The sequence below is a fragment of the Micromys minutus genome, assembly GCF_963924665.1.
Source record: "Micromys minutus genome assembly, chromosome: 30".
In the NCBI taxonomy this organism is placed as follows: domain Eukaryota; kingdom Metazoa; phylum Chordata; class Mammalia; order Rodentia; family Muridae; genus Micromys; species Micromys minutus.
Window position 1 is genome coordinate 19,307,838 of NC_137965.1, and position 23,416 is coordinate 19,331,253.

At 44.8% G+C, this 23,416-nt stretch overlaps 1 protein-coding gene across 3 annotated transcripts in view; it reads left to right on the top strand.

Moving 5' to 3' along the window:
• Positions 1 to 23,416, top strand: part of FNDC1 (fibronectin type III domain containing 1) — an 82,033-nt gene that overhangs the window by 43,899 nt on the left and 14,718 nt on the right. For 2 of the 3 annotated variants that reach the window (XM_080941937.1, XM_080941935.1), the window contains 7 exons: positions 2,641 to 2,826; positions 4,542 to 6,896; positions 8,461 to 8,561; positions 11,304 to 11,415; positions 12,369 to 12,830; positions 18,785 to 18,847; positions 21,287 to 21,430. In XM_080941937.1, coding sequence (XP_080798063.1) covers positions 2,641 to 2,826; positions 4,542 to 6,896; positions 8,461 to 8,561; positions 11,304 to 11,415; positions 12,369 to 12,830; positions 18,785 to 18,847; positions 21,287 to 21,430 — 3,423 coding nt within the window. The remainder of the gene's footprint in view (positions 1 to 2,640; positions 2,827 to 4,541; positions 6,897 to 8,460; positions 8,562 to 11,303; positions 11,416 to 12,368; positions 12,831 to 18,784; positions 18,848 to 21,286; positions 21,431 to 23,416) is intronic. The other variant, XM_080941936.1, reaches the window with a different exon arrangement.

Here is a 23,416-nt window from a genome sequence, read left to right on the forward strand (position 1 = left end):
TATTGTGCCTGTGAGGTCCTGAAAAGAGAAGTCACCAGGGGTCTGTCGGGACCATAAAGATCTTTAATGAGGCCGTAAATGCCTTTATTGGGGCTAAAAACCTTAGGTCGTGATTTCCAGAAAATGAATTTGTTCCCTAAAGTTCAGCCTGCAGTGATCTATGTGGGTCGAGGAAAGAATTAAAAAAAGAAAGAAAGAAAGAGAGAAAGAAAAGAAAGAAAGAAAGAAAGAAAGAAAGAGAAAGAAAGAAAGAAAGAAAGAAAGAAAGAAAGAAAGAAAGAAAGAAAGACAATCTGGAGCTTTCAGAGGATTAAAATATTTGGGGATATATACAGGCTGGGAAGCAGTCTGTGGTAGCTGCTTAATAAATGCTGATATCTTTTCATTTCAACGTTTACGGGGCGTTGAAAAGTTTCAGGAATCAGGATAGTCTCGTGTTAGATTTTACCTGGCTTTGCCCACAAGAGTACCCCCCCCATGGTAGGAAAGATGGAGTCTTTATTTAGAAAAGAGAGTCTTCTTACTGTGCTTAGGTTTGGAGGAGGCTAACTGAAGTTCGGTACGCCCCAAAACTACGAGCAGTTTGCTTAAGCTCAGTGAGGTACAACACAGAAGGCCGCTTCCAGTCTCCCGTGAGAATCTCCTGGTGGGAACTATTGAATGGTGCGTTTTGTGAGTTGACTTGGCTCACAGGTGGTTTGTCTTTTCACAGGACAACGGGCTTCAGGAAGATCACTGGTGTGGCATTTCTGTACTTAATGGTTTCCCCCCATTTTTCAGAAAGAATGGATTTTTTAAAATTCTTCTAGCTTGTTCCCTCCTGCACAGGAATAAGTCCAGAAACAGACAAAGAGAATACGTGTTTAGTTAGGCCCTATAAGTCACGATTTTCACAACATAGGCACGCCCCCCCCCAAGTCTATTGAGACTGCAGTGCTGGAAGGGCCTCTGAAAAGAGAACAGAAGCGCCCTTTTGGCTGGTTAGATTTTCAGTCCTTGAAAATGGTAGTGAATCCATGCTATGGACGGATCCATCCTCTTTCTAGTCTACCTCTTAGTTTATGTCTAATGCTGAGGGAAGCCACATGTCACCAGCTAAATATTGCCAGAAATAATGGTAGCTGCTGAGTTCTTTGTTTAAAGATTTATCTATTTTATGTGTAGGAGTACATTAAGAAGAGGGTGTCAAATCCCATTTCAGATGGCTGTGAGCCACCGTGTGGTTGCTGGGAATCAAACTCAGGACCTCTGGAAGAGCAGTCATAGCTTCCAACCGCTGAGCCATCTCTCAGCCCCTGAGTTCTTATAGATGGAAGATTTATATATCTTAGCTTAGTTTCCATGGGTATAATTGTGAGATTAAAATTCATAATTAATTGGGGGGAGTGTTTTCTAAGTCAGAGAGCATAAAACACAGTAAATGGGCGCATATACTGACACAGTTCGATATTTTTGCAGATGCTCTTAATCCATTAAGCAATAGCGATGGCACGGTTTGGTAGCATAGGATCTCTCCCGCTTCTTACTTTTGGTCACTACAAATGACTAGTTCTTCAAGTAGAGCTGTTATTTTCTCAGCAGATGATTCAAAGACACAAATAAATCTGGTAGATTTATTTAGTATGTCTTTTAAAAGCTTACAGCTACGGAAGATGAGGGCCTCCCCACCCCCCATTCTCATGTAATTGCTTGATTTTTTTTGCAATTCATTTTTCCCCCCATCCTCTTATTAACTTGGTAAGATTTTTGAATCTCAAATTTATTGAGAGACTAGGAAAGGATAATTATTTGTTGACTATTGAAGATCCGCTGTGAAATATGCCTTTGTCTTTCGTTGTTGCACATATATGTGTATATATTTCTAAATGTACAGATACAACCTGCTCAGTACTGAGCACTTGGGAGAGGTAGAGAGGGGGTGGAGGAAAGGGGGAATGATGTACTTATATTTTAATAAAATGCAAGTTTAAAATTGAAATAAATATGAAAATGTACATGTAATAAGAGAAACAGCTCCTTATATTCCGCTGTCTGTGGTTTTCAAACGTCAAGGTCATTATATGATTATAGACAAGAATGGAAGCATTAGGAACTGCACAGCTCTATCAGTGAGTTTCCCTCACAGTTTTAAATACTATGAAATATTTGTACCAGTGTAGGGTGAATAAGAACTTTCATAATTTGTATGAGAGTGCAGCCATATGCAAAGCATGGTGTTATTCTGAGTTAATGTACTAAAAGTCACTCCACGTGGTAAATAAAAGCTGACGTGAGCGGTTTATTTCACAACCAGTTTCCAGGAGTCAGCACTTTTGGGACCTCTTGGTTGCTTACATTAGAGAATGTTAAGGTCAGCATAGGAAGGTCTTAAAAACACGCAAAAACAAACAAAAACTAGTGTAAGCATATTTGGTCAATTTTATAAAGATAACCGCTCACCCCGTGTGCTCTGTTTGCTTAAGGTAGCAATTGTCTGCCTGCCCAGTGCTTCTGTTGAAGCTGTTGGCCAGGTGTGTATCGCTGGGGTGTCAGCTTTGGCAGTGTGTGTCTTAACTCATCCTGTGTGCACGATCCATCTGTCTGCTGGATACAGAACCGTTTTCATTTTCTTTTTTCCAACCATCTGCCAAATCATTTCAGAATACATTCTTTCATATGCCCCGGCTCTCAAACCATTTGGAGCAAAGTCCCTCACCTTCTCTGGACACACTACTTCTGCCCTCGTGGATGGTCTGCAGCCTGGGGAACGCTATCTGTTCAAAATCCGGGCCACAAACAGGAGAGGCCCGGGGCCACACTCCAAAGCCTTCATTGTCGCTATACCAAGTAAGCATCGTGCACTCTCGCTTTCCCTCTTCCTGCCCCACCCCTTCATGTGTTTCCTCTTCCTGCCCCGCCCCTTCATGTGTTTCCTCTTCCTGCCCCGCCTCTTCATGCTTTTTCTCTTCCTGCCCCGCCCCTTCATGTGTTTCCTCTTCCTGCCCCGCCCATTCATGCTTTCCTTCCTCTCCCTCCACTCCATCCCCCATTCCTGCTGTTTGTTTTGTGTTACTTTGAATCATGCTCTGGGTTCAGAAATGCTCAGTTGATGTTTTTCAGGGCTGAGTTTGTACAATTATTTTCAAAATATTCTGTAGACCCCTTTGAAACCTTACTTCTGATTGGTATTAATACTTATTTACAGTATTATCGACATATTAATTATATGATTACTTTGGTACTAGTATTTAATTTGGGGCTTAGGAGGAAAAAATTATAAGCACTTTTGTAAGGCTAATTTGACGTTTTAATTGTTGGCCTTGGCTACAGTCATTGAAACGTGTTCCCTTTGTCCTTTGTTATTTTGGAATGTCATGCTATTCAGAATCCTTTCAACTGTCTGGTCTGTCTGATCAGTATTAAAGCCAACAAACTGGTAAAGATCCAGAGATGGGGTGAACTGTGTGTGGACCATGTTTCTTTTATTGCTTCCACATTCATTCCGGATATTCACAGCTCTTGCCTCCACTGGCAGCTGCGAAGGCCCACGGTGTCATGTGGAAGACACCGGAAAAGATGTCTGTTCCCTTTAATCCTCCTGTTGCTATATAAATTCCCTTCCAATACAATGTCCCTTCCCTCAATCAGTTCTGCTGGCAAAACGGAACGAATCACAGGATATGTTTAAGATGCTATTTTGCCGTCTTGAGGCTCTATTTTTAAACCTTATTTGGGGGATAAAAATGCATCCCTTTTGAAAGAACCTTTAAGCCAGAGAGAGGAAACACTCGAAAGTGTGTTTTCTGGGAAACAGGGATTCTTTATGGTGCGTCAGCGTTTAAAGCTTGGTGCTCCAGTCACCTGCAGGTTCCATTTATTATTCTGCTAACTCTGAGTGTTGGCCACTCGACATTAAGAACAGCCATTCTTACACTGGCAATGTACCAACAATTGGTTTAAGAAAGGCCCACTTAGGATTTTGCACTTCCAAAACCAATGACTCACAGTCATTCCTTAGTATTTGGCGGTTGATTCCCAAGGATACCAACTCTGCAGATCCTCTTTTTATAAAGTAGAACTATTGCCACAAACCCCATATACTTTATTTATAACAAACACATTTCCCCATATACTTTAACTCACCCCTCGCTTACACAACAGTTCAGTGGAAAGGAAAATGCTGTTTAAACACCATGTTGTTTAGGGAAAAGGAGTTTATACATGGTCAGTAGAGACATTTTTCCCCCTCAAACGTTTTCTTCGCAAGATTGGCAGAACTCCATGGACACAGACTATATCTAAGCACGCGTCCCAGACTTTCTTCAGATGAGAAATTAAGGCATCGCCTGACTCGATCCACACATATGTTCTAGAAGTTTATAGTAAAATATAACTTTTCAAAAGGAATGTTTTAATTGGGAATGTGCATAGTTAACATTCTAAGGAGTTATAAGTGATCAATTATAACGAACGATTTGGAACATATCCACATTAGATGGTGGTTGCTCTTACATCTCCTCTGATGTCCACCCTTTAATGTTCTACAACCTTTGATGTTTCAGCCAGTTCTACTGAGGCCAGCGCCCAGCCGAATGGGAAGGACAGCGGGAAACCCGAGAAACCGCAGCAGCCTTCTTCTCCTGCTCCCAAAGTTGCAGCTTCCTCAGAACGCATGTCCCCAGCCAAAAACGTCAAGGATGCGCTCTTGGACTTAAAGAACAAAATCCAGACCAATGGTGTGGTATCTGGGAAAACCCAGGATCCGCAGTCCACAGAAGTCACTGGCGAGGAGGAACTGGATTCCCTTGAAGATCCTCGTTCCTCACGGTTGGAGACCCTAAACCAGAAACAACCCTTAAGGATACCAAGTCGATCTGGTCATGGGGTTCTGGCTCCTGGTAGGACTCCAGCCAGGGCTGGCTTGCCAGTGCTGCCTCGCAAGGAAGGGATGGATAGGCGTGGCGCCTCACTGGACCCCCATCCTCGTCCTAGGGTTGAACCTTCAGCTTCTGCCTACCACCAGCTCAGCTCAATAGACAATGATTCCGTGGACCAAAATGAGGATGATCAAACAGGATCCCCTGACCCTAAAGCTGCCTCTTCCCAGAATCCAGCCAGATCCAGGCCAACCTCCGCCCCTGGCCGCCATGGGGTTTCTAACTTTCTCAGAGACAAAAGCCGGGTACACCCAGGTGTAAAGGCAGCGGCATCTTCATCGAAGCCGTCTCATTCTTCCACCAGTGAGGAAGATTCCAGTGCTGCAGCCCAACCCTCGAGACATTTCCCACTGCATAGAGGATCCTCTCGGTCCCCGCTCTCTCGGGGCTCGAAGGACGGCCAGGATGCTCCTGCTTCTAGTTTCCAAACGCCTTCCCGGACTGCCAGCTCTTCTCATCCCTCTGCCCTGACAGAGGGCTCTGAGGAAGAGGACACCTATGATGGTGGGGCGGATAGTGACAGAGCCACAGAAGACACCAGAAGGCGGGCTGAGGCCACTGCTCAGATCCAACAGACCCGGCCAGCCTTGGGACACTTTAGTTTGGTACGGAACAAACCCTTCACTGCCCACAGCAGAAATCCAAACAGATTCCCCAGACTCCGTGGACCAAGGCTTCAGCCTTCTGCGTCTCCTCAGTCTACCTCAGCCTCAAAAGTCCTCACACGGGCTCCTTCGCTGCCAGCATCCCACACTAGGCCTGGCTCTGATGTCTTTGGAGATGGTGAGGATGAAGAGCCTCTTCCAGCCACTGTGGTCAATGATCGTACACCTTCCTCTTCCCGGCACCCAATCTCTGGGGGCTCAGACACTCCGAGAAGAGGCCCCCAGAGAGGGGCCAGCTTGTACCGGAAGGAGCCCATCCTAGGAAATTCCAAAGCTGCTGGAGCGGATGTACAGCCTGGGGGCAAATCCCCTCTGTCGTCCAAGGCTCAGGGCTTTCAACAGGGCACCGATGAGGGTTCTCCTCAGACATCCCCATCATCCACCAGCCGCCAGCCGTCCCCTGCTAGACCTCCAGCATCAAGATCATCGTCCTCCCCTGGGTCCACTGTTCCCAGAAGAATGGTACCCGGTCGCAGCTCAGAGCTCTCTAGTTCTCAGAGCAAGGATCAGTCACTTTCTAATGACCGCTCGCCCACAGCCAACTCCCGTGGGGTGCTCCCCTTGGCTCCCCAGAATCAGAATGCGGGTTCCCAGAGCAGCTACGAGGAAAACAGCACTGAATTCGAGGGTCCGGACCTCCGGGCTCCTACTCACTCTGTTCGCGCCAAGGATATCACCGCACCCATTCTCAAACCTCGGCAGGGGGCCTCCCAGTCAGGGAACAGTGACAACCGACCTCAATCCAGCCATACAGGAGCCTCTGAGAGACCCATCCGGCCTGGCAGTACCCACCCACGGGCCCATGTTCCTGGCAGGGCTGGGGTCCAGGCCACACCAGGGAGGAAGATCTCCCCTTCCAAGCATCCCCTGCCACTTGAATCTCAGCAGTCAGTCTTCGCTGAGGAGGAAGAGGAAAATGAAGGAATTTTAAAAGGCAAGGAAGACTCTCTGTCTACCTCAGTTAAAAAGTGGCCTTCCTCCTCTTCCCCCCGGGACAACACCTATGCAGACAGGAACCTTGACAAAGACAGGGCTGCCACTGGGGTCCTCGTGCAGGAAGAGAACACCATCCCTGGAAGGCGACCACCAGGCAGCCCCCCAATAGCCTCACACCCATCTAGTTGGGGCCAGCCTCGAAACCCTGCCACTGCAAGTCCCGTCGCAAACACACACTCCTGGCCAAGGTACACCACCCGGGCTCCTTCCAGCTACTCCTCCACGACACCCATGCTCTCCTTGCGGCAGCGAATGCAGCGGAGGTTCCGGACGCCTGTCTCCCGCCAGCCTCCGCCGCCAAGACCCGTGCTTACACCAGGTAGCCAAGCCTTTTATATTGCTTTTTAAAAAGTGCTTTGGTGTTTGTCACAATTTCCGAAAGTGTTCTTTGCTTGCTTGTTTTTAGTTTATTCTGTGCTACTAAGCACCCACCATAACCAGGCCCGGACATTATCCCGACTTCCTTACCTGCTTTTCAAATGAGTTTGACCCTTAAAGACCAAAGGTGCCGGCTTCGAGTCACATCAATGGGAGATGTCTGAGCTACAGTTGAATTCCTAACATGAAACCCACTCTCCTGTCACCTTCCAAACTGCCATATCTGTGAAGATATGTCATAGCTAGATAGTAGATATTATCTTCAGTTATCATGACACTTAGCTGAACATTCTCAAGAAACCAATAGTAACAACATATGTATGTATGTGTGAATATATGTATATATGTGTATATATATGTACATATATAATATGTATTCTGTATGTGTGTGTGCATGTGAATATATATCGATTTGTTTTCTGCTTGTTCCATATGTAATATAGATATGTATGTATTGATTATTCACTTGGCAGAACATATTTAAGGAACCGACAGTAATAACATATGTGTGTGTGTGCACCTTGCACTTATCTTGCATGTAACTGGGGTTTCTTAGAACATCTTCAACAAATGTCTTAGGATCTGGTGGTATTGATTTATTTATTCATTCATTCATTCATTCATCCATTCATTCATTCATGACAGAGCCTCACTCTATATTCCAGACTATATGTAGCTCAAGTTGTTCTCAAACTTAAAGTAGGTCTTTTGCTTTAGTCCCTTGAGTGCTAAGACGACAGCCTGAATCACCAAGTCTGGTAACATTTGTTAATCTGCTTGATGCATTGTCTCATGTTTTTCCACTAAGACTGTTTTAAGCGATGACTACATTAATAGATCAATTAATACATCAATCCCTTGCTTGTAGTAGAACCAAGCACATGTTTGCTCTCTAAGGGAAGTAGTGAGCTGAGTCTGACCAGCAATGTCAGAAACCCCAATACTTACTCCTGAAGTGAGGCTGGACCGCAGAGGCTCCCAGATGAGAAAAAAGGCCAACTGTCCCCCAGAAGAGCCCATAGGGGACAACTCACTAAATATGTCTCAAGCTGTACTGTGGAGCCCAGCATCCTGGGAGAACACCACATGGTCTCAGCCACTGAGACCTAAGACAGGAGTCAGCTGGAAATAGCTGTCCTGTTTGATGGATTTTAAACATCAGGGCTCATCTCTGCCATCCCAACATCATTCCATTCTTCCAATGACCATGAGAAAATTAAACTAGACCCACTAAGGCCTTAACTTCACATCCTAAGATACTTACGAGGCACATTCTCCATCCTTCAGCACTATCAGACTGTCACTTGCTGTCCTATAGACATTGCTGTCATGTAGAAGTCACAGTGCAAGCTTATTACCTAACACACAGATGCTATTGCTTAAAATTCTGTTGTGTATCTGTTGGAGATGGAGTGTTTGCACTTACAGTGTGATGAGGTCAATAGTCCAGAGAGGTTTAATTTACCAAGAACTTACTTTTTTCTTCCTCTTTCTCCGCGGTGTAGGCTATAATGGAAGACCAAATGTAGAAGAGAACATATCCCCTGGTAGTATTGGAAAACCAAATGGACAGAGAATTATCAATGGTCCTCAAGGAACAAAGTGGGTAGGGTAAACTTCATTACACACTCTTGGTGTTCCTGGTGGGAAGAGAAAAACCATGGATACTGTGTGCCAAAAACTCAAGCAGTCTGCTACTCCTCTTCCCTCTCTTCTCTCTCTTCCCCTCCCCTGTTTCCCCTCTCCTCCCTTCCCCTACTTCTCCTCTTCCCTTCCCTCCCATTTCCGGCTCTCCCCTCCCCTCTCCTGCTCCTCTCTCTCCTCCCTTCTCTCCTCTCCCTTCCTGATCCACAGCCTCTCCAGCACTGAATTCATAGATATGACTTATCCTGTTCATCTAAGAATTTAAGAGTTTAAGAAAGAGGAAAAGGCACATGTTTCTACTTAGTAAACCGAGGCTTTCTCATGTTCAGCAAATGTGATGGCCACTCCACAATAGAAACTTTCTCTTTTATTCATCATTTTAGTTTTAACCACCTGTGTATAGAATACTTGAACGTAATTACTTTCAATGTCTAGAAAGTCTTCAGTACTCCCGAGTAACTAATTGGCTTCTTGAAAATGATCAGCGAAACTTGGGCTTGGGAAACCTCACAGTGAGGTTTTTCTATTTGTCTTGATTGTCAGGAAAATAAGATAAATGTGTGCCCTTAGCACAGCAGTTACCTGGAGCCTGTAGAACAGCTTTCCTTATGTTCTTCTTGGTATTTAATTTTTATTTTTAGCTTAGTGTGTAATTATATATTATATGTTGTAATCACTGGCCTTTCTACCTGGCCTCTTTGTTCCTAGAATAACAACTCTGAGACTTAATTATTTATGAATAAATACTTTGGCTCATTCTCTGACTAGCTTGTAATTTATATAACCCATCTATTCTATTCTATGGTCTTTCATATGGTTAGTTACATGTCCTCAGCTTCATGCTTCCAACTTCCTCAGAGCCTGGATCAAATGTCTCTTTCTTGACTCTTTCCCAGAATCCCATCTCTCTCTCTCTCTGCTGGATGTCCCACCTTCTATTTCCTGCCTCAGCTCATTGGCCAGCCAGCTTTTTATTGACAAGTGATCCTTCCATACAATGCATAAGAGATTTTCTCTACAATATGTATTTTCTGTTAGTTGTTTCAAATCATTTGTAACAGAAATAGCAAAACCAAAACAAAAACCTCTAAATCAAATAGATCACTTTATCAAATAATCTTTTGAATCTGAGCACTGTCTGACTAAAATTGAAAATATGCCATGGTACTTTTTGTTTAGACAAAGAATATGTTAAATTCCTGCCTGGAGCTAAGATAAATGTTTAGGGGATTTTTGTGGGTTGAGTGTAGAGAATAGAAAACGATATTCAAGGCTTGAAAATATTCTTTGAAAGAATAAAAAACATGCAGGGTAGAATTATCAGTCAAGATTTCTATTTACAATGGAAAGTTTTAAAAATATACTGAGAGCCTCTAAAATTTTTCATCACATAATATCTAAAGATGAGATCTATTCAAATCAAACCAGAATTACTCTATAAATTGTTCTGAATTGAAAAGGCTTTCTTGTTTGGCCTCAGTGGGAGAGGTTAGAATAGATCTAATCCTGCAAAGACTTGATGTGCTAGGGTGTGGGGATACTCAGAAGGCCCCACGGTCTCAGAGAAGAGAGGAGACACATGAGGGGGGCCAGGGGCAGCAATTGGGATGTAAAAAATAATTTAAAAAGGAAAAGGTCTTGGCAATGATATTTCCTAGCCAAAATGTCGAGAGGTGATTGGAGCTGATTTTGAAATAGGATCTACAATAAGTGTCTTACGTTTCCTGTTAAAGCAGGATTTCTTCTGTGTCATGGTTATGTAGATACGGTTTCAGATGTTCCTCGGTGTGGGATCACTGTGAGCCTGAAAAGTTACTAGTGGTTGAGGATTGCTAGTCCAGGACCACACTCAAGGAGCTGCTAGTCCAGGACCACAGTTAAGCGACTGTCCCGGAAGATGTGAGCTCTTTTTCAGAGGGAAAAATGAATTTTCAAGTTTTATAAAGTTTTAGACTAGGATGTTTCTCTATGCATTCTATATTTTATATTATTTCTATAAGTTAAAAATAACTCAATAATCAAAATTTATTTTTAACATCAATAACACAATAAAAACATTTCATATTTTAAGCAACTAATGATATCTGTCAATCATTAAATTGATATACAATTAATTGTATATTATTAAATTGTATACAATACAAGGAAAAGTAAGGAAACAAACATTCTTTACTCCAAACTAGTTCTCAGGAGTGAATCCTTGGTGGCAACTCCGTGGATATCTTTTTGAAACATGTGTCTTTGACATTTCCAAGATTATGTACAAAATGTATTATTTTCAAAATAATCATTCCTGTTTCCTGGTTATGCACCAATTTAGATTAATATATACTAGATTCCAATATTCCTCCGTTGGGGGCTGATGGGCCATTATTTATTTAAGCTCTTCTATCAGTTGATGGATCCTTGGGTTGGTTCCAGTTTATGACATTAGATATGATATACTTACTCGTTAAAAAAAAACTTTGAATTTTTTTTGCATATTTGATAAGCAAAACAGTCCATGTATTATATAGGTAAGCAGTGCAAGAAATATAATACAAGGTCTAATTTTTCAGGCCTTGCAAACTATAGTGACAAGAGTGTTTCCCTCTCACGTCCTAGCTTCTTCCTGTGGATGCTCACATGTCTGTACACATAGTTAGAGATGTGTACATTTTGGGGCATCCCCAGCACATCCTTCCATCTGCGTTGTCTTGTTTAGGTTGTAGACCTGGATCGTGGCTTGGTGTTGAATGCAGAAGGGCGGTACCTGCAAGACTCACATGGCAATCCTCTCCGGGTGAGACTCGGGGGAGATGGTCGCACCATCGTGGGTGAGTGAGACTGGTCCCTAGGAACAAAAGCTGCATGAGCTGTGGATTAGCTTTGGTCTTCACCACGCCCCTTTCTAGTGGTTGCCGCTGGCTACGCCCCTCCTTCCTAATGGTTGCCGCTGGCCACGCCCCTCCTCCCTAATGGTTGCCAGCGGCCATGTTGGAAGAAGGTCCCCTAAAGAGACCAGAACACAGCATTTGCCTCATGGTTTTAATCACCCTATTTCTTTAGAATCCCCCTTTAGAAATGTGTAATCTAGTGTGTTCTTGAACTTGGCCACTTAGAGCACAGGTCAGAGAACTATAGCCCACAGAGCAACTCCTGTGCAACCTGGTTTTGGAAGGCCCATGAGTCCAGAATAGTTCTTATATTTTAAAACTGATTCTTCCCCATACATCAGATGAAAATGTCTGTCTTGTGACATGTGGTAAATTTATACGAAATTCACACCTCAGCGTCCATACACAGGGGCATCATTGGAACATGGTAGCATTTACTGAGGTAGTCCCTCCATTGTCTATTGAATGTTTTGCTCTTCAAGAGCTGAGTTGAACAGATCCAACTGGCCTGTAAAACTTAAAGTACTTAATCTCTGGCCTTTTGTGAGAACCGTTTGCTGTCCCTGGCCCAACCTAGCCTGTGTCCTCCCCTAGGAGTAGAAATAAAGAGCGAAGAACCACTCCCTTAGCAGACACAGTTTTCTCTGGTAACGGCACATTCTGACATAAGTTTTCATATGGTTCTATGGGATGATGGGTGATGTCCTAAGCCCACCTATTCTGGATAACAGTCATCACTACCATCTCAGACACATGCCCAGTTACCACTGCTCTGCCGTTTGCTGGTTAAACGATAGGCAGACATAAGCTTCAAGAAGACACTTTCTCATTGTCCTTCCTGTCCCCTGGATCGTCTCACCTTGCTACCGACCTCTCACTTGGTTTTATTTCAGATCTGGGAGGAACCCCTATGGTGAGTCCCGATGGCCTCCCCCTCTTTGGTCAGGGGAGACATGGCAAACCTGTGGCCAGTGCCCAGAATAAACCCATCTTGAGTCTCGGAGGGAAGCCCTTAGTGGGCTTGGAGGTGATCAGAACAACCACCCATTCTCCTACCACAACCATGCCACCAACCACAACGACCACCACTATGCCGACCACCACAACCCTGCCGCCCACAACCACCACCACCCGCCGGACCACCACCCGCCGCACAACTACAACCACCCGCCGCACAACCACCAGGCGACCCACAGCTACAATCCGAGCTACTCGAAGAACAACTACCACTACCACCACTCCGGAACCTACCACTCCTTCTCCTACCTGTCCCCCTGGGACCCTGGAACACCAGGATGAAGCCGGCAACCTTATAATGGGCTCAGATGGGATCCCGGAGTGCTACCCTGAGGAAGGTAACCAGCTTTGTTCTAATGTAGGCAACTTACTTACCTAATATACTGCAAGTCAGAGATGTGTCTCAGAGCCCGCCAGGAAAGGGTGAGTACTATCTAGGGCAGAATGACAGCCAAGCAGAGGCATCTTGAATCAATGCTGTCAGATTCACTTAATAAGAAATATGGTGTGAGACTTACCTATACACACAGGTTATATATAAAAATTCAGGTGTCTTTTGTTTGTCTAACAACTGAAACAGTATTATTGGTTCACGTTATGTTTCCTAAGGGACTCTACTGTGTATTTTCACTGTGTGCATATGTGTATACATGCATGAGAAAGAGAGAATGAGAGAGAGAGGGAGAGAGAGAGAGGGAGAGAGAAAAGAGAGAGAGAGAATGAGAGAGAAAAGAGAGAGAGAGAGAGAGAGAGGGAGAGAGAAAAGAGAGAGAGAGAGAGAGAGAGAGAGAGAGAGAATGAGAGAGAGAGCCTGAGAGAGTGAGAAGGGGGTTGGTAGATCAGTTCTGACAGTATGATTTAACAGGTCGGATGGGTTTCTGACTTGGTGGCCTGTTGGATAAGAGTCTCCCTGTGAGCTCGAGGAAAGCCGTCAGTGCATTTGGCCGCGAAACTCCCTGTGATCAGCTTTCCTTTTTGAGAAAGCCAGTGACAGGTGGTGAAGCTTCTTTTTCCTCAGAATATGGAGTTTCCATCGCATAAAAACAGACCACATCTCCTGCTTTACCATGCTTGATCCGGGCTCTCCGGTCACTCCTGACATCTGCCTGTCTTCCCACCGACGATCCAGGTTGTCATAGAACAGAGCGCCACCATCCTCTCTTCTCAGGCTTCTGTACAGACAACTATGGACAAAGCTTTGCCTCTGACACAGGAGACAGAGTCCAGCTAGTCTAATGTAGGCTGTAAAGCCCGTGTCTCTCAGTCTAACACAGACTGAAGCCCCTTCCTCTCAGGACGTATTTGCAAGCCTCGAAGTCTTTCGGAGCATCACTGCGCATGACGAGTCCTGATGAATCTGACATTAACACCGTGTTCAGAATGAGGATCCACTTCCGAGGAGTTGTTTGTTTGGAAAGTTGAAAAGTTAATGGGAAGACCTGACATCCTAAAGGTCCACGGCAGAGAGACCTAAGAAATGCAAACCAAGGGAGAGAGCCGTTGTCAAGAGAAGCCTTGGAATGACCACTCAGTGAGTACAAATCTGAACATTTTTTCTTCTTGTTTTCCCATTTGTTTATCTGTTTGTTTGTTACTGGGGGAAAGGAGGTTGGGTACACACATGCCAGAGCATGTGTAGAAAGGTTGGAAGGCAATCTCTGAGAGAGAGTCAATTCTCTACCATGTGGGTTCCGGGGATCGAACCCTGGTCATCTAGCCTTTACCTGCCAAGCTGTCTCGCTGCTCCCCAGAGTTATCTTTGACTTTCTAGTAGTAGTTAAGTGACTTTTTTCTTTTGTGCGCATTGAAACATGTGTTTCTGGATGTAGAGATGTAACTAAGGCAGATAATGGCGCAATAACTGGTTGTAACAAAAGAATGACCTCCCAGGGTTTGATTTCCATCTCTGCCCTTCTGCACTGCACTGGGTCTGCATCTAAAAGGCTCTGTGGCATGTCAGTTCATTGACGCTTTTCCTATTGTAGACTTTAATTTGGCATGAAACCCCATAGATTTTTCTCAGCCTTTGTGCCAAATACTTCTTTCTGCCAACCACAAAGCAGAGTGTTCATTTCACCGTATCCCGTCTTCTGGCTCCTTGGTTCAACCCCCAGGATAATGTACCTCTCGACAGCATTTTGAAATTAAGAGCAAATAAACACAGAGTCTGGCAGATAAATTAAATTTGGCGAGAGCGGCACATCTCCCCGCCATGTTTAGTGGACTATGCTTTATTCTTAAAATCCTTCCGTGCACTCTGTGCTCTCTGTCAGCCGCTTCTAGAACTTGGATGTTTTCTTTCCTGCTTTCATTATAACTGTAGTTATTTTATATTTTAATTAAAAACCCTTCCACGGAGGTGTGGCTGACATACAAGGAGCCCGGTTGTGTTTAATCTATACAGTCTGAGGAACTTGGGGTTGAGAAAACTCGTAAACATGCCCCATCATCAGGACCGCAGACGTATACATCATCTCTCAGAGGCTCCCCTCCCCCCACAGTGTTTATTCTTTTTATTTTTCTCCTCCATTTTTTGCCTTGGAGTTGTTCTTTCTTCTCTGTGTCACTAGGCTGATCCACTGGCTAACACCCATATGTTATTCCTTTCTGAGTTCCGTACAGTAGGGTCCAGTGGTTTTCTGTCCACTTTGCTTCAGTTTAAGTATCACTCTGTGCTAGGACCACCAGTCAGCCACAGGGCCTGCCTCTTGTGTAGAAACTTAGTTGCAAAGTGCAAAGTTGCAGAATGCTGACTTCACATTGTAATGGCACTTGGAGAAGAAATGGTCCCAGTAAGGCCCCAGCATCAGGAGAGAAAGACCTGTTCCTGGTCTCCCCTACAGAATCACAGAAACTCCTGGGTCTCATCCAAGCCCTAGCTTTGCCTTTCCTCTTCCTGTTTTTACCTCCTTTGTTGTGCTAAGTAGAGTTCAGTCCTGAATATGTACTCGTTGAGCATACCCTGTGGCTCCCTCTGTAGGAGGCTAAAATTACCCAGACAGCATCCTGGCTGTGGTACCCCCCAGCCTAGGAACTGGGATGTCCATTGCTGCCATCGTTATGACCTGGCACCTGTACTGGTGGCAGTGAAGACATCAGTCAAGGGTGTTTCCAGTCCTCTGTCCTCACCCTACTTCGGCTGGCCACTGGACATTTCATTCCATTTGTAAAGTCCTGGTGTTTTGTCCAGTGCTCTAGCTTCAGAGGCATCTTTTCAAACATTCGAGTCTTGGCTCCCTTGGTTAAATCATGTCTCCTCCTTTCCTTTGAAAATTGCTTCCAAGAAATGTTCTAGGAATAACCTTGGGCCACTTGGTCATGCCAGCAACTCTGTTATTTATGGATACTTCCTCATTTGTTACGGATGATGTACTTTCCCATAGCCAGAGACGTACATTACATGCTTGTTTCCTGTGTGTTATTGCATTTATTCCTCTCTCTTTACACACACACACGAGAAAATGCACACACAAGAACACACACACAAGAACACACACACACACACACACACAAAAGGACTGGCTTTTGATTTTACGTTTTAATTTTAGCTAGAATCAGCTTTTCCTCTCAGTAATAAACCTTTGGAGCTGAGACAATAGATTATTTAGTTTCCCAGGGTACCAGGTTATCCTCTTCAGGCATCTAAACATCTTAAGACACAGCCATTCTCGGTTGTCTAACTGGGATGTTAAACCAGTCATCTTTGTTTTCCAGGCTCTAGATTGGATGATCCAAGGATTTGTGACATGACCTTGTTACATGTTGGAGAGACACACATTCCTCATTACAGGAAACAGTCCCAGCCTGCCACCCTCACCGTCCTGAAAGAAAAAAACAGACAATGATCAGAATCTATTTGCAGTGGACCCACCATACCATATGGGGATGTGCCTTATTTCCCATGGCTGGAGTCAACTTCTCCCTTCCAAACTTCAATGGAGAACGAGCTTTAAAAAATGATTTTAATGTCTCTGGAGCTGAAGCCTTAATTTCGTGGAGACATTGAACATTCATGGTTTTTTGTTTTGTTTTCATGACCATGGCTGGGAAGACTTGGCTGTACCACCGTGTCAGTGACTGGAAGCCACTTTTAAATGAAGGTCAAAGTTTGACAGCAGGTTTAGGTTGGCTCATAAGATACCCAGTTTTACATAGTTCCAGACGGTCTTGTACGGCAGAATCGGGAGGTCATCTGTTCTGATGAAATGTGGCTCTGTAGTTGTCACATGCAGATGATTTACTTGGAGAGGGGACTATGGTAATTCTGAAAACAAATTTTATTTGGTTTTAGAGCTATATTAAATGACTCGGTGGGATGTTTCCTTGTGCCAGCGGCTCTGTGTTGGTCACCACAGAGGTGATCTAAACTGACAGGTAAAAAGTACTTATGGACATCTGCAATGTATGCCAGCAAATCAAGGAGTTGTGGTGAACATGGGTATCCACAAAGGAAACCGTGCTTCTTCCTCTTCTGTTTGACCTGAGATATTAAAAAATGCACATTTTTTAACCTGGAAACATAATGAAAAATGTTAGTTAAAAGATGAAGAGAGAGGGGTGGATATGGTCCATGGAGGTGTGGCAAGGCATGGGGGTAAGATGCCTCTGGGGGTCCCATACTGGGAATTTCATCCCCCTGAGGGACCAGCCACACAATGGTATAATATAGAATAGAGTTTATTTAGGGCATGGGAAGGGGAGTTAAGAGGGTAGTGGGGGCAGAGAGAGAGAGAGAGAGAGAGAGAGAGAGAGAGAGAGAGAGAGAGAGAGAGAAGAGGAGGGGGGAGGGGGAGGGGGAAGGAGATGGGGAGAGAAAGGAAAATGGGGAGAGCCAGAGAAGGAGAACAAAGAGCAGAAAATGGTTAATAAGAAAGTCACACTGTGCTCCTAAAAGCTAAACTTGCAGATTAATTTAAAAAAAGGGGGGGGCTAGGTCAGGAACCAGTGGTAAGATAAACCCAAAGTTCGGTGACCATGAACCTGAAAACAGACTTACTTTGCTCAGGAGTAGCTCCATCTTCGATTCAGGCTGTTGATGTTACCTGGGGCTATGGATAATAATATTCTGTACTAATAACCATGCTTGGGACTTTTTGAAAAGATGACCATTCTGCCCTCAAAGGGTGGATGATCTGGAACTGGCCTTATTAGCAATCACTATAAGCAGGGGTTATCACCTCACCCTAGGGGTGATGGTCAAGAACGTTGGAGCCCATTTTGGGCAGTTGAGGGTGGCTGTGGGTGTCCTGCTGCTTTGGGCTGGTGACAGCTGAGTAGCCCTGCCTTCTGCCTTAGAAGCTCACTTCAGCTGCCTTGAGCTGGCCAAGTCATGTGAAGTAAAAGTTCCATGGGAGCTGGTGGGATTGTTACACTGAAACATTACTAGGTAACACCAAATTGATAATGGGGTTTTCTGGAGATAGGAATTTAGATACTCATTTCCTGTTTCCCTGTGACATCTTGAGTCGGACAGCTAGGGTTCACAGAGAGTTGGATTGGTTAGTTCAGCTTTAAAACTGAGGCGGTTTGCTGGGGTATTAATCTATGTCCTCTGAGCCAAAGAGCCTGAAGCTCCGGTTTGGTGTTCTCCACCCGTGTGGCTTCAGGCTACTCTAAATACTATAGAACCTCAGTGTGGAGCCCAGATCAACACTATTATTATCCCAAGGATGTCTGACTGAAGACAATAGGTCCTTCGATTGGGTGGGAGGGCTGCAGGGAGACTCTCTGCAAAACCCTGAGTCTGCCATCTACTTACAAGTGGGAACAGTTTTAGGGCATCAAGGGGTGGCAAAGAAGGACTCACAGTCCCCCTTAGAATTGGCTCACAGTTAGTCAATGTCAGGTGATTGACAAATACCTCTCCTGGCAATTATTAGGGTTCCCCCCAAGGCAAGGAGGGCAGGGGCTAGAGCAAATGTGTCCAGGCTTGTGACAATAATACAGGAGGCCCTCTCTCCTGATCTAAAGCAATTCAGACAGGTGGGTGGAGGTGACTGGGTTGGGGACACAGGGCTCTAGGAGTGCAGGGCTGGGTGTTTTTTCTCCTGAGTAAAAGATACTGGGTTGCCTTTCTCTGATCTCAAAGAGAGGAGACCTGGCTTCCATTTGAGGGTTCGGATAGTCTTCTGGAAAAGTGGGGAGACACTGGGATCCACGGCTGGTTTCTGGGATGGAAGAGCTGATATTCTAGGTGGGGAGGGTGGGGGTGGGGGACCAGGGCAGAGGCAGAATTTTAAGAGCTCTGGGAAGAGTCACGTGGTGATCGGTCTTCTTCCCTCTTGCTCCCTAGATGACTTCTCGGGCCTGGACACAGCACTGCCCACGGAAGAGGACTATGTTGTGTACGATGATGGTATGGGTCCAGTTTCTAAGCGCACACTTTTCCTTCTGATCACAAGCTCTTGTTTTACTTACAAGTATTTGATCTTAATGGCATTTTCTTTGGTTCAGACCCGGCCAGTGGTGGGAACCACCTCCTCTTCCAAGCTGGTCCTGCCGCAGCTGGGACCTCCTCTTTGCCTGCATCTCTATTGACAAAACCTTGTGGTTTAAAGTAGTGGGGAGCCCTCTAGTTTGGGCTTTGTGTTAGGAAATAAAATGCGGGGGCAGGTGGGAGTCAGGGGCTTTCAGACCGGCCCATGCCAAGGTGTCCCCCCCCCCCCCCCCCCCGAGAAAGCACTCCATGCAATAGACCTGTATAAAGAAGGTTTATTTGGGAGTGAGGGGACTGAGGACCTGGAGAGGGGGCAGAGACAGAAAGAAGCAGAGCCTGAGGACAGAGGAAATGGGGACAGAGAAGGACAGAAATAGAGAAAGAGCAGTTGGCTGGGAACGTGGGACCAGAGGGTGGCGGATAGCAAGCAGTCTTTATTTTTATGCGCTTCCGCACATGGCGCACGGGGCGCAGGCGGTGATGTAAGCAGCTGCTAGGTCCCTGGGAGGAGCCCAGCGGAATCGCCTGCAAGTCAACACTTTGTCCTTTGTCGTTTCTTTCCTTTTCTTGTTAAATACTATACATGCTACTACAGACGTGTTGGTTTCCTATCACGGAATCTTTTCAAATAGTCACGTTCAAAATTCCAAAATGCCCCTGACTCAGCTCCAGCCTTGTTAAGAATTGACAACTGCTCTTAGTTACTCTTAGGATCCTGGGGTTCTCTTGTCTCTTCTACAATTATCTCTGCAAGTGAGAAGTTCACCTTGGAGACTTGCCCACCTGGTGTGGACCTTTGTCACCCAAGCCCAGGGCTTAGGCATCTCATCTTCTGGTGTCTAGAGCCACAATCCTGTAAACAATGTCACTTTTGATACTTTATTCATAGTTAAATTAGACCCAGGGCAGTTTTCAAAGGAGGATTTATTTGAAAGAAAACAGCAGGTGTTTGGAAACCCAGGAAGATTTCTCAGCGCCTTAGAAAACACCCCTCTTTCTTTTTTTTTTTTTTTTTTTTTCTTCTTCTATCATTGAGCAGTTACTGGGATCAGTTTTATTTTCTTTTTAAATGTTAAAAGACAAGTTCCTTTTAGAACGTTAATTTCAGTCTCCTCCATGAAAAAGTTTGTACCTAGAGTTTTTTTCTAAGATAATTCACTTTACAATTTCATGTGTATGTGTCGTGTCTGAGTATATGAATGTATGCTGCATGAGTACAATGTTGCTGGTAACCAAAAGAGGGCGTCAAATCCCCTAGATCTGGAGCTATAGGTAGTTATGAGCTGCCTAGTGTGGGTGCTGGGAACCTAACCCGAGCCCTCTGCAAAGGTAGCAAGTTCTCCTGTTAAGCCATCTCTCCAGCCCCAAGTTTTTTTTTTTATTAAAATTTATTTTCTGTTGTGATTTTTAAGGTTATTTATATAAGACGTATTATTTATCTGTACATACGTGTGTCACGTGAGTTCATCTGCACCATGTATATGCAGGTACCTATGGAGGTCCAGGTGTGTGGTGTCAGGTCCCCTGGAAATGGAGGCGCAGAAGGTTGTAAGCCATCTGCTGTGGGTGCTGGGAACTGAGTCTGGGTCCTCTGCCTGAGAAGTGGGTGCTCTTAGCCACTCGGCTGTCTCTCTATCCCCGGTGTGATCTTTTATAGCTTAAAAAGAGGGAAAGAAAAAAGAAATTCAGGTAAAGATTAGCTTTGGGCATGGCCTGGGAAGTTCTAAAGGTCTCCCCCTTTCGGTCCCTAAAACTTCATGTTTGTGGGTACATACATGTCTCAGTTCTTCCTCTTTCTTTACCTTTTAAAATATGCAGCAGCGCATAACAGTTGTTCCAGAGTGTGTGTGTGGGGGAGGTATGTGTGTGTGTGTGTGTGTGTGTGTGTGTGTGTGTGTGTGTGTGTATCTATGTATGGTCAGTGTGTGTGATATGTGGTATGGTATGGGTATGTGTACCCTCCACGTGACATCTGTATATTTGCGTGTGGTGGTAAGGTATGTGTCATGTCTCTGTGTGTTATGTTTGCATTGTGGCATGATATTTGATACACATGTGTATAAGAATGTGAATTGGTGTGTGGTGTGTGGGGTGGTTATGTGTGTGTTGTGTGGAAGTTTAATGTTTCTAGGTGGTGTGTGGTGTCTCTATGTGTGTGTGTGTGTGTGTTGGTATGGCTGTGTATGTGGTGCGATGTGTAATATATGTATATATGTGTATGTATGTGTGTGTATGTGTTGACAGGTCTAATTTGTGCGTGTGTGTTTGTGTATCTAAAGTTAAATTACAAATATCCTTAGATTACAACCAGTGCCTCTTCTGGTACCACACAATTACAAAGTCTTTATATCTCTTCAGATTATGGATTTGAGACCTCAAGGCCGCCGACCAGCACAACGCCCTCAACCACTGTTGCCACCCCGAAAGTCATCCCAGAGCAGGGCACTGTCAGCTCCTTCCCAGAGGAAGAATTTGACCTTGCTGGAAAGAGGCGATTTGTCGGTAAATGTCGCTACCTTAACTGGAGAACTTGATTTTGGCTTTGCTCCTTGAAGACAGCGTAACTAAGCTCTGGCCTGGCACTTTAAGAAAATGCTTCCCTGGGGTTTTCCATGTAGGGTAATTTAGTGAGTCCATTTTACTTAGATGGGGCTCAATTTGCAAAAGAGGTAAGGAGAGGACCGGAGAACCTGTTAGTGATCAACAGAGGATCTCAGTGAGTGTGTCCATACAAGGGTGCCAGTGCATACACACACACACACACACACACGCACAGAGAGGCCAGAGGACATCTAGTGTCTTCCTCTGTCATTCTCTATTTTCTTGCCTCAAAGGCAGAATCTCTCACAACACCAGAAACCTACTATGTCAATAAGGAGGGTTAGGGAGACTGCAGGATCTGTTTGTCCCCAGGCCCCATACCAGGAATCCCCAGCTATGCCCGACTTTTTATGTGGGCGCTCGGGATTCAAACTCAGGCCCTTGTGTTTGTACAGAATGCGTTCTTACCCACCTAGCCATCTTCCGAGCTCCGTGGCCACTTTTGTTTTTATTTTATTGAGAAGTTGGATGGTTGGACCTTCACTTGCTCGTGGCTTGCTAAATTCTGAACGTCGTGAATGCTGTCACTAGTCCCGACAGCGTCGCAGAACCAACGCCATTTTTGTAGTTATCTTCTCCGATGTCATTAGCCTCAAAAAATGGGGATCTGGAAAGTCATTTCTCCTCTCTTCTTTCTCAGCAGCTGAGACCACTGCAGTTGGAAATTCTGTGTAGCTGAACTATGTTCTACTACTCCCTTTCCAAGCCATCCCTTTTCCCATGCCCTTGATGAACTGCATTGATCAGACAGTTGGATTAATGTTACTGAGTGGAGACAAGCAACAGCTTGAAATTAACATCATACTTCTCAGTTTCCAAAGCAAATATCTTGCCTTGAGCAGAAAAGACATCTTGCCAGCTAAGACGCTGTCACTGGGCGTCTCACCACGTGAGCTAGAGAGCAAGACCATTAGCCCGAGGCAGCATTCCAGGGGCTGAAGCCAGTGTTTGCTGTGGCGATCAGCAGCCTGGTGGAGTCCGCTGAACCCTTGCTTCTTCGTCCCCTGCTGTCCCACAACAGAAAGGGAAAGAGGCATGCGTGGTATCATTGGTGGTATCCATAGCAATACCATTTATATCATGATGCCATAATGGTACTATTCACAGTTACCATTAGCTTTCCACAGATTGTTCCTAAAGACCAGAAGGTCTTTAGAGATCTCAAATCATCTCAGTGGTGAGGACTTGAGGGTCTTGAGAATATAAAACCTAACTTCAATTCTTTGACATTCCTGATTTTTTTTTTTAATAGAATGAAAGACAATCCAAGGGGGTGTGGGTTGGTAACAGAGCCTACTGTTTGTCCATGGCTCATGAGCACATTCTCACTGTGGTTTGCATATACTCAGTCTCCTGTAGCCACTGAAATCATGTGGTTAGTAAGGGCTTCAACATGCCATACATGTAAGAAGCTGATCAAGAATGTTGCAGAGAGCACCTTGGGCCTTGGCTTCATGTCCACTCTTCCAAGAGGATTGTGGGGTTCACAAAGATCTACAGGAGGCCATCTAGGACATTTTTGATGGCCTGAGGCCATCATCTGATTCTCTGGTCTCAAGGTGACTGAGGAGATGAAACATGATACAGAGATGCTAGTTAATGGTCTCACGGTTTTCCAAATCTGAGAGCATAGGCATTGAAGAATGCTGGAAGTTTCTATTACACCAAATCATAGTCAGTGGGCCTTCCTAAATCATGTTGAAGTTAGAGCCACCAACACTGATGGGGCAGAGAGATCCTTCGAAACCATCATATTTTAAGCTATGGGTACATGGACCTGTTAATGAGAGATAGAAACATGTTCTTTTACATTGCTTATGTATACGTGTGAGTGTGCATATATGTATGCATGCATACTTGCACGTGTTGGGCCAGACATTGGTGTTG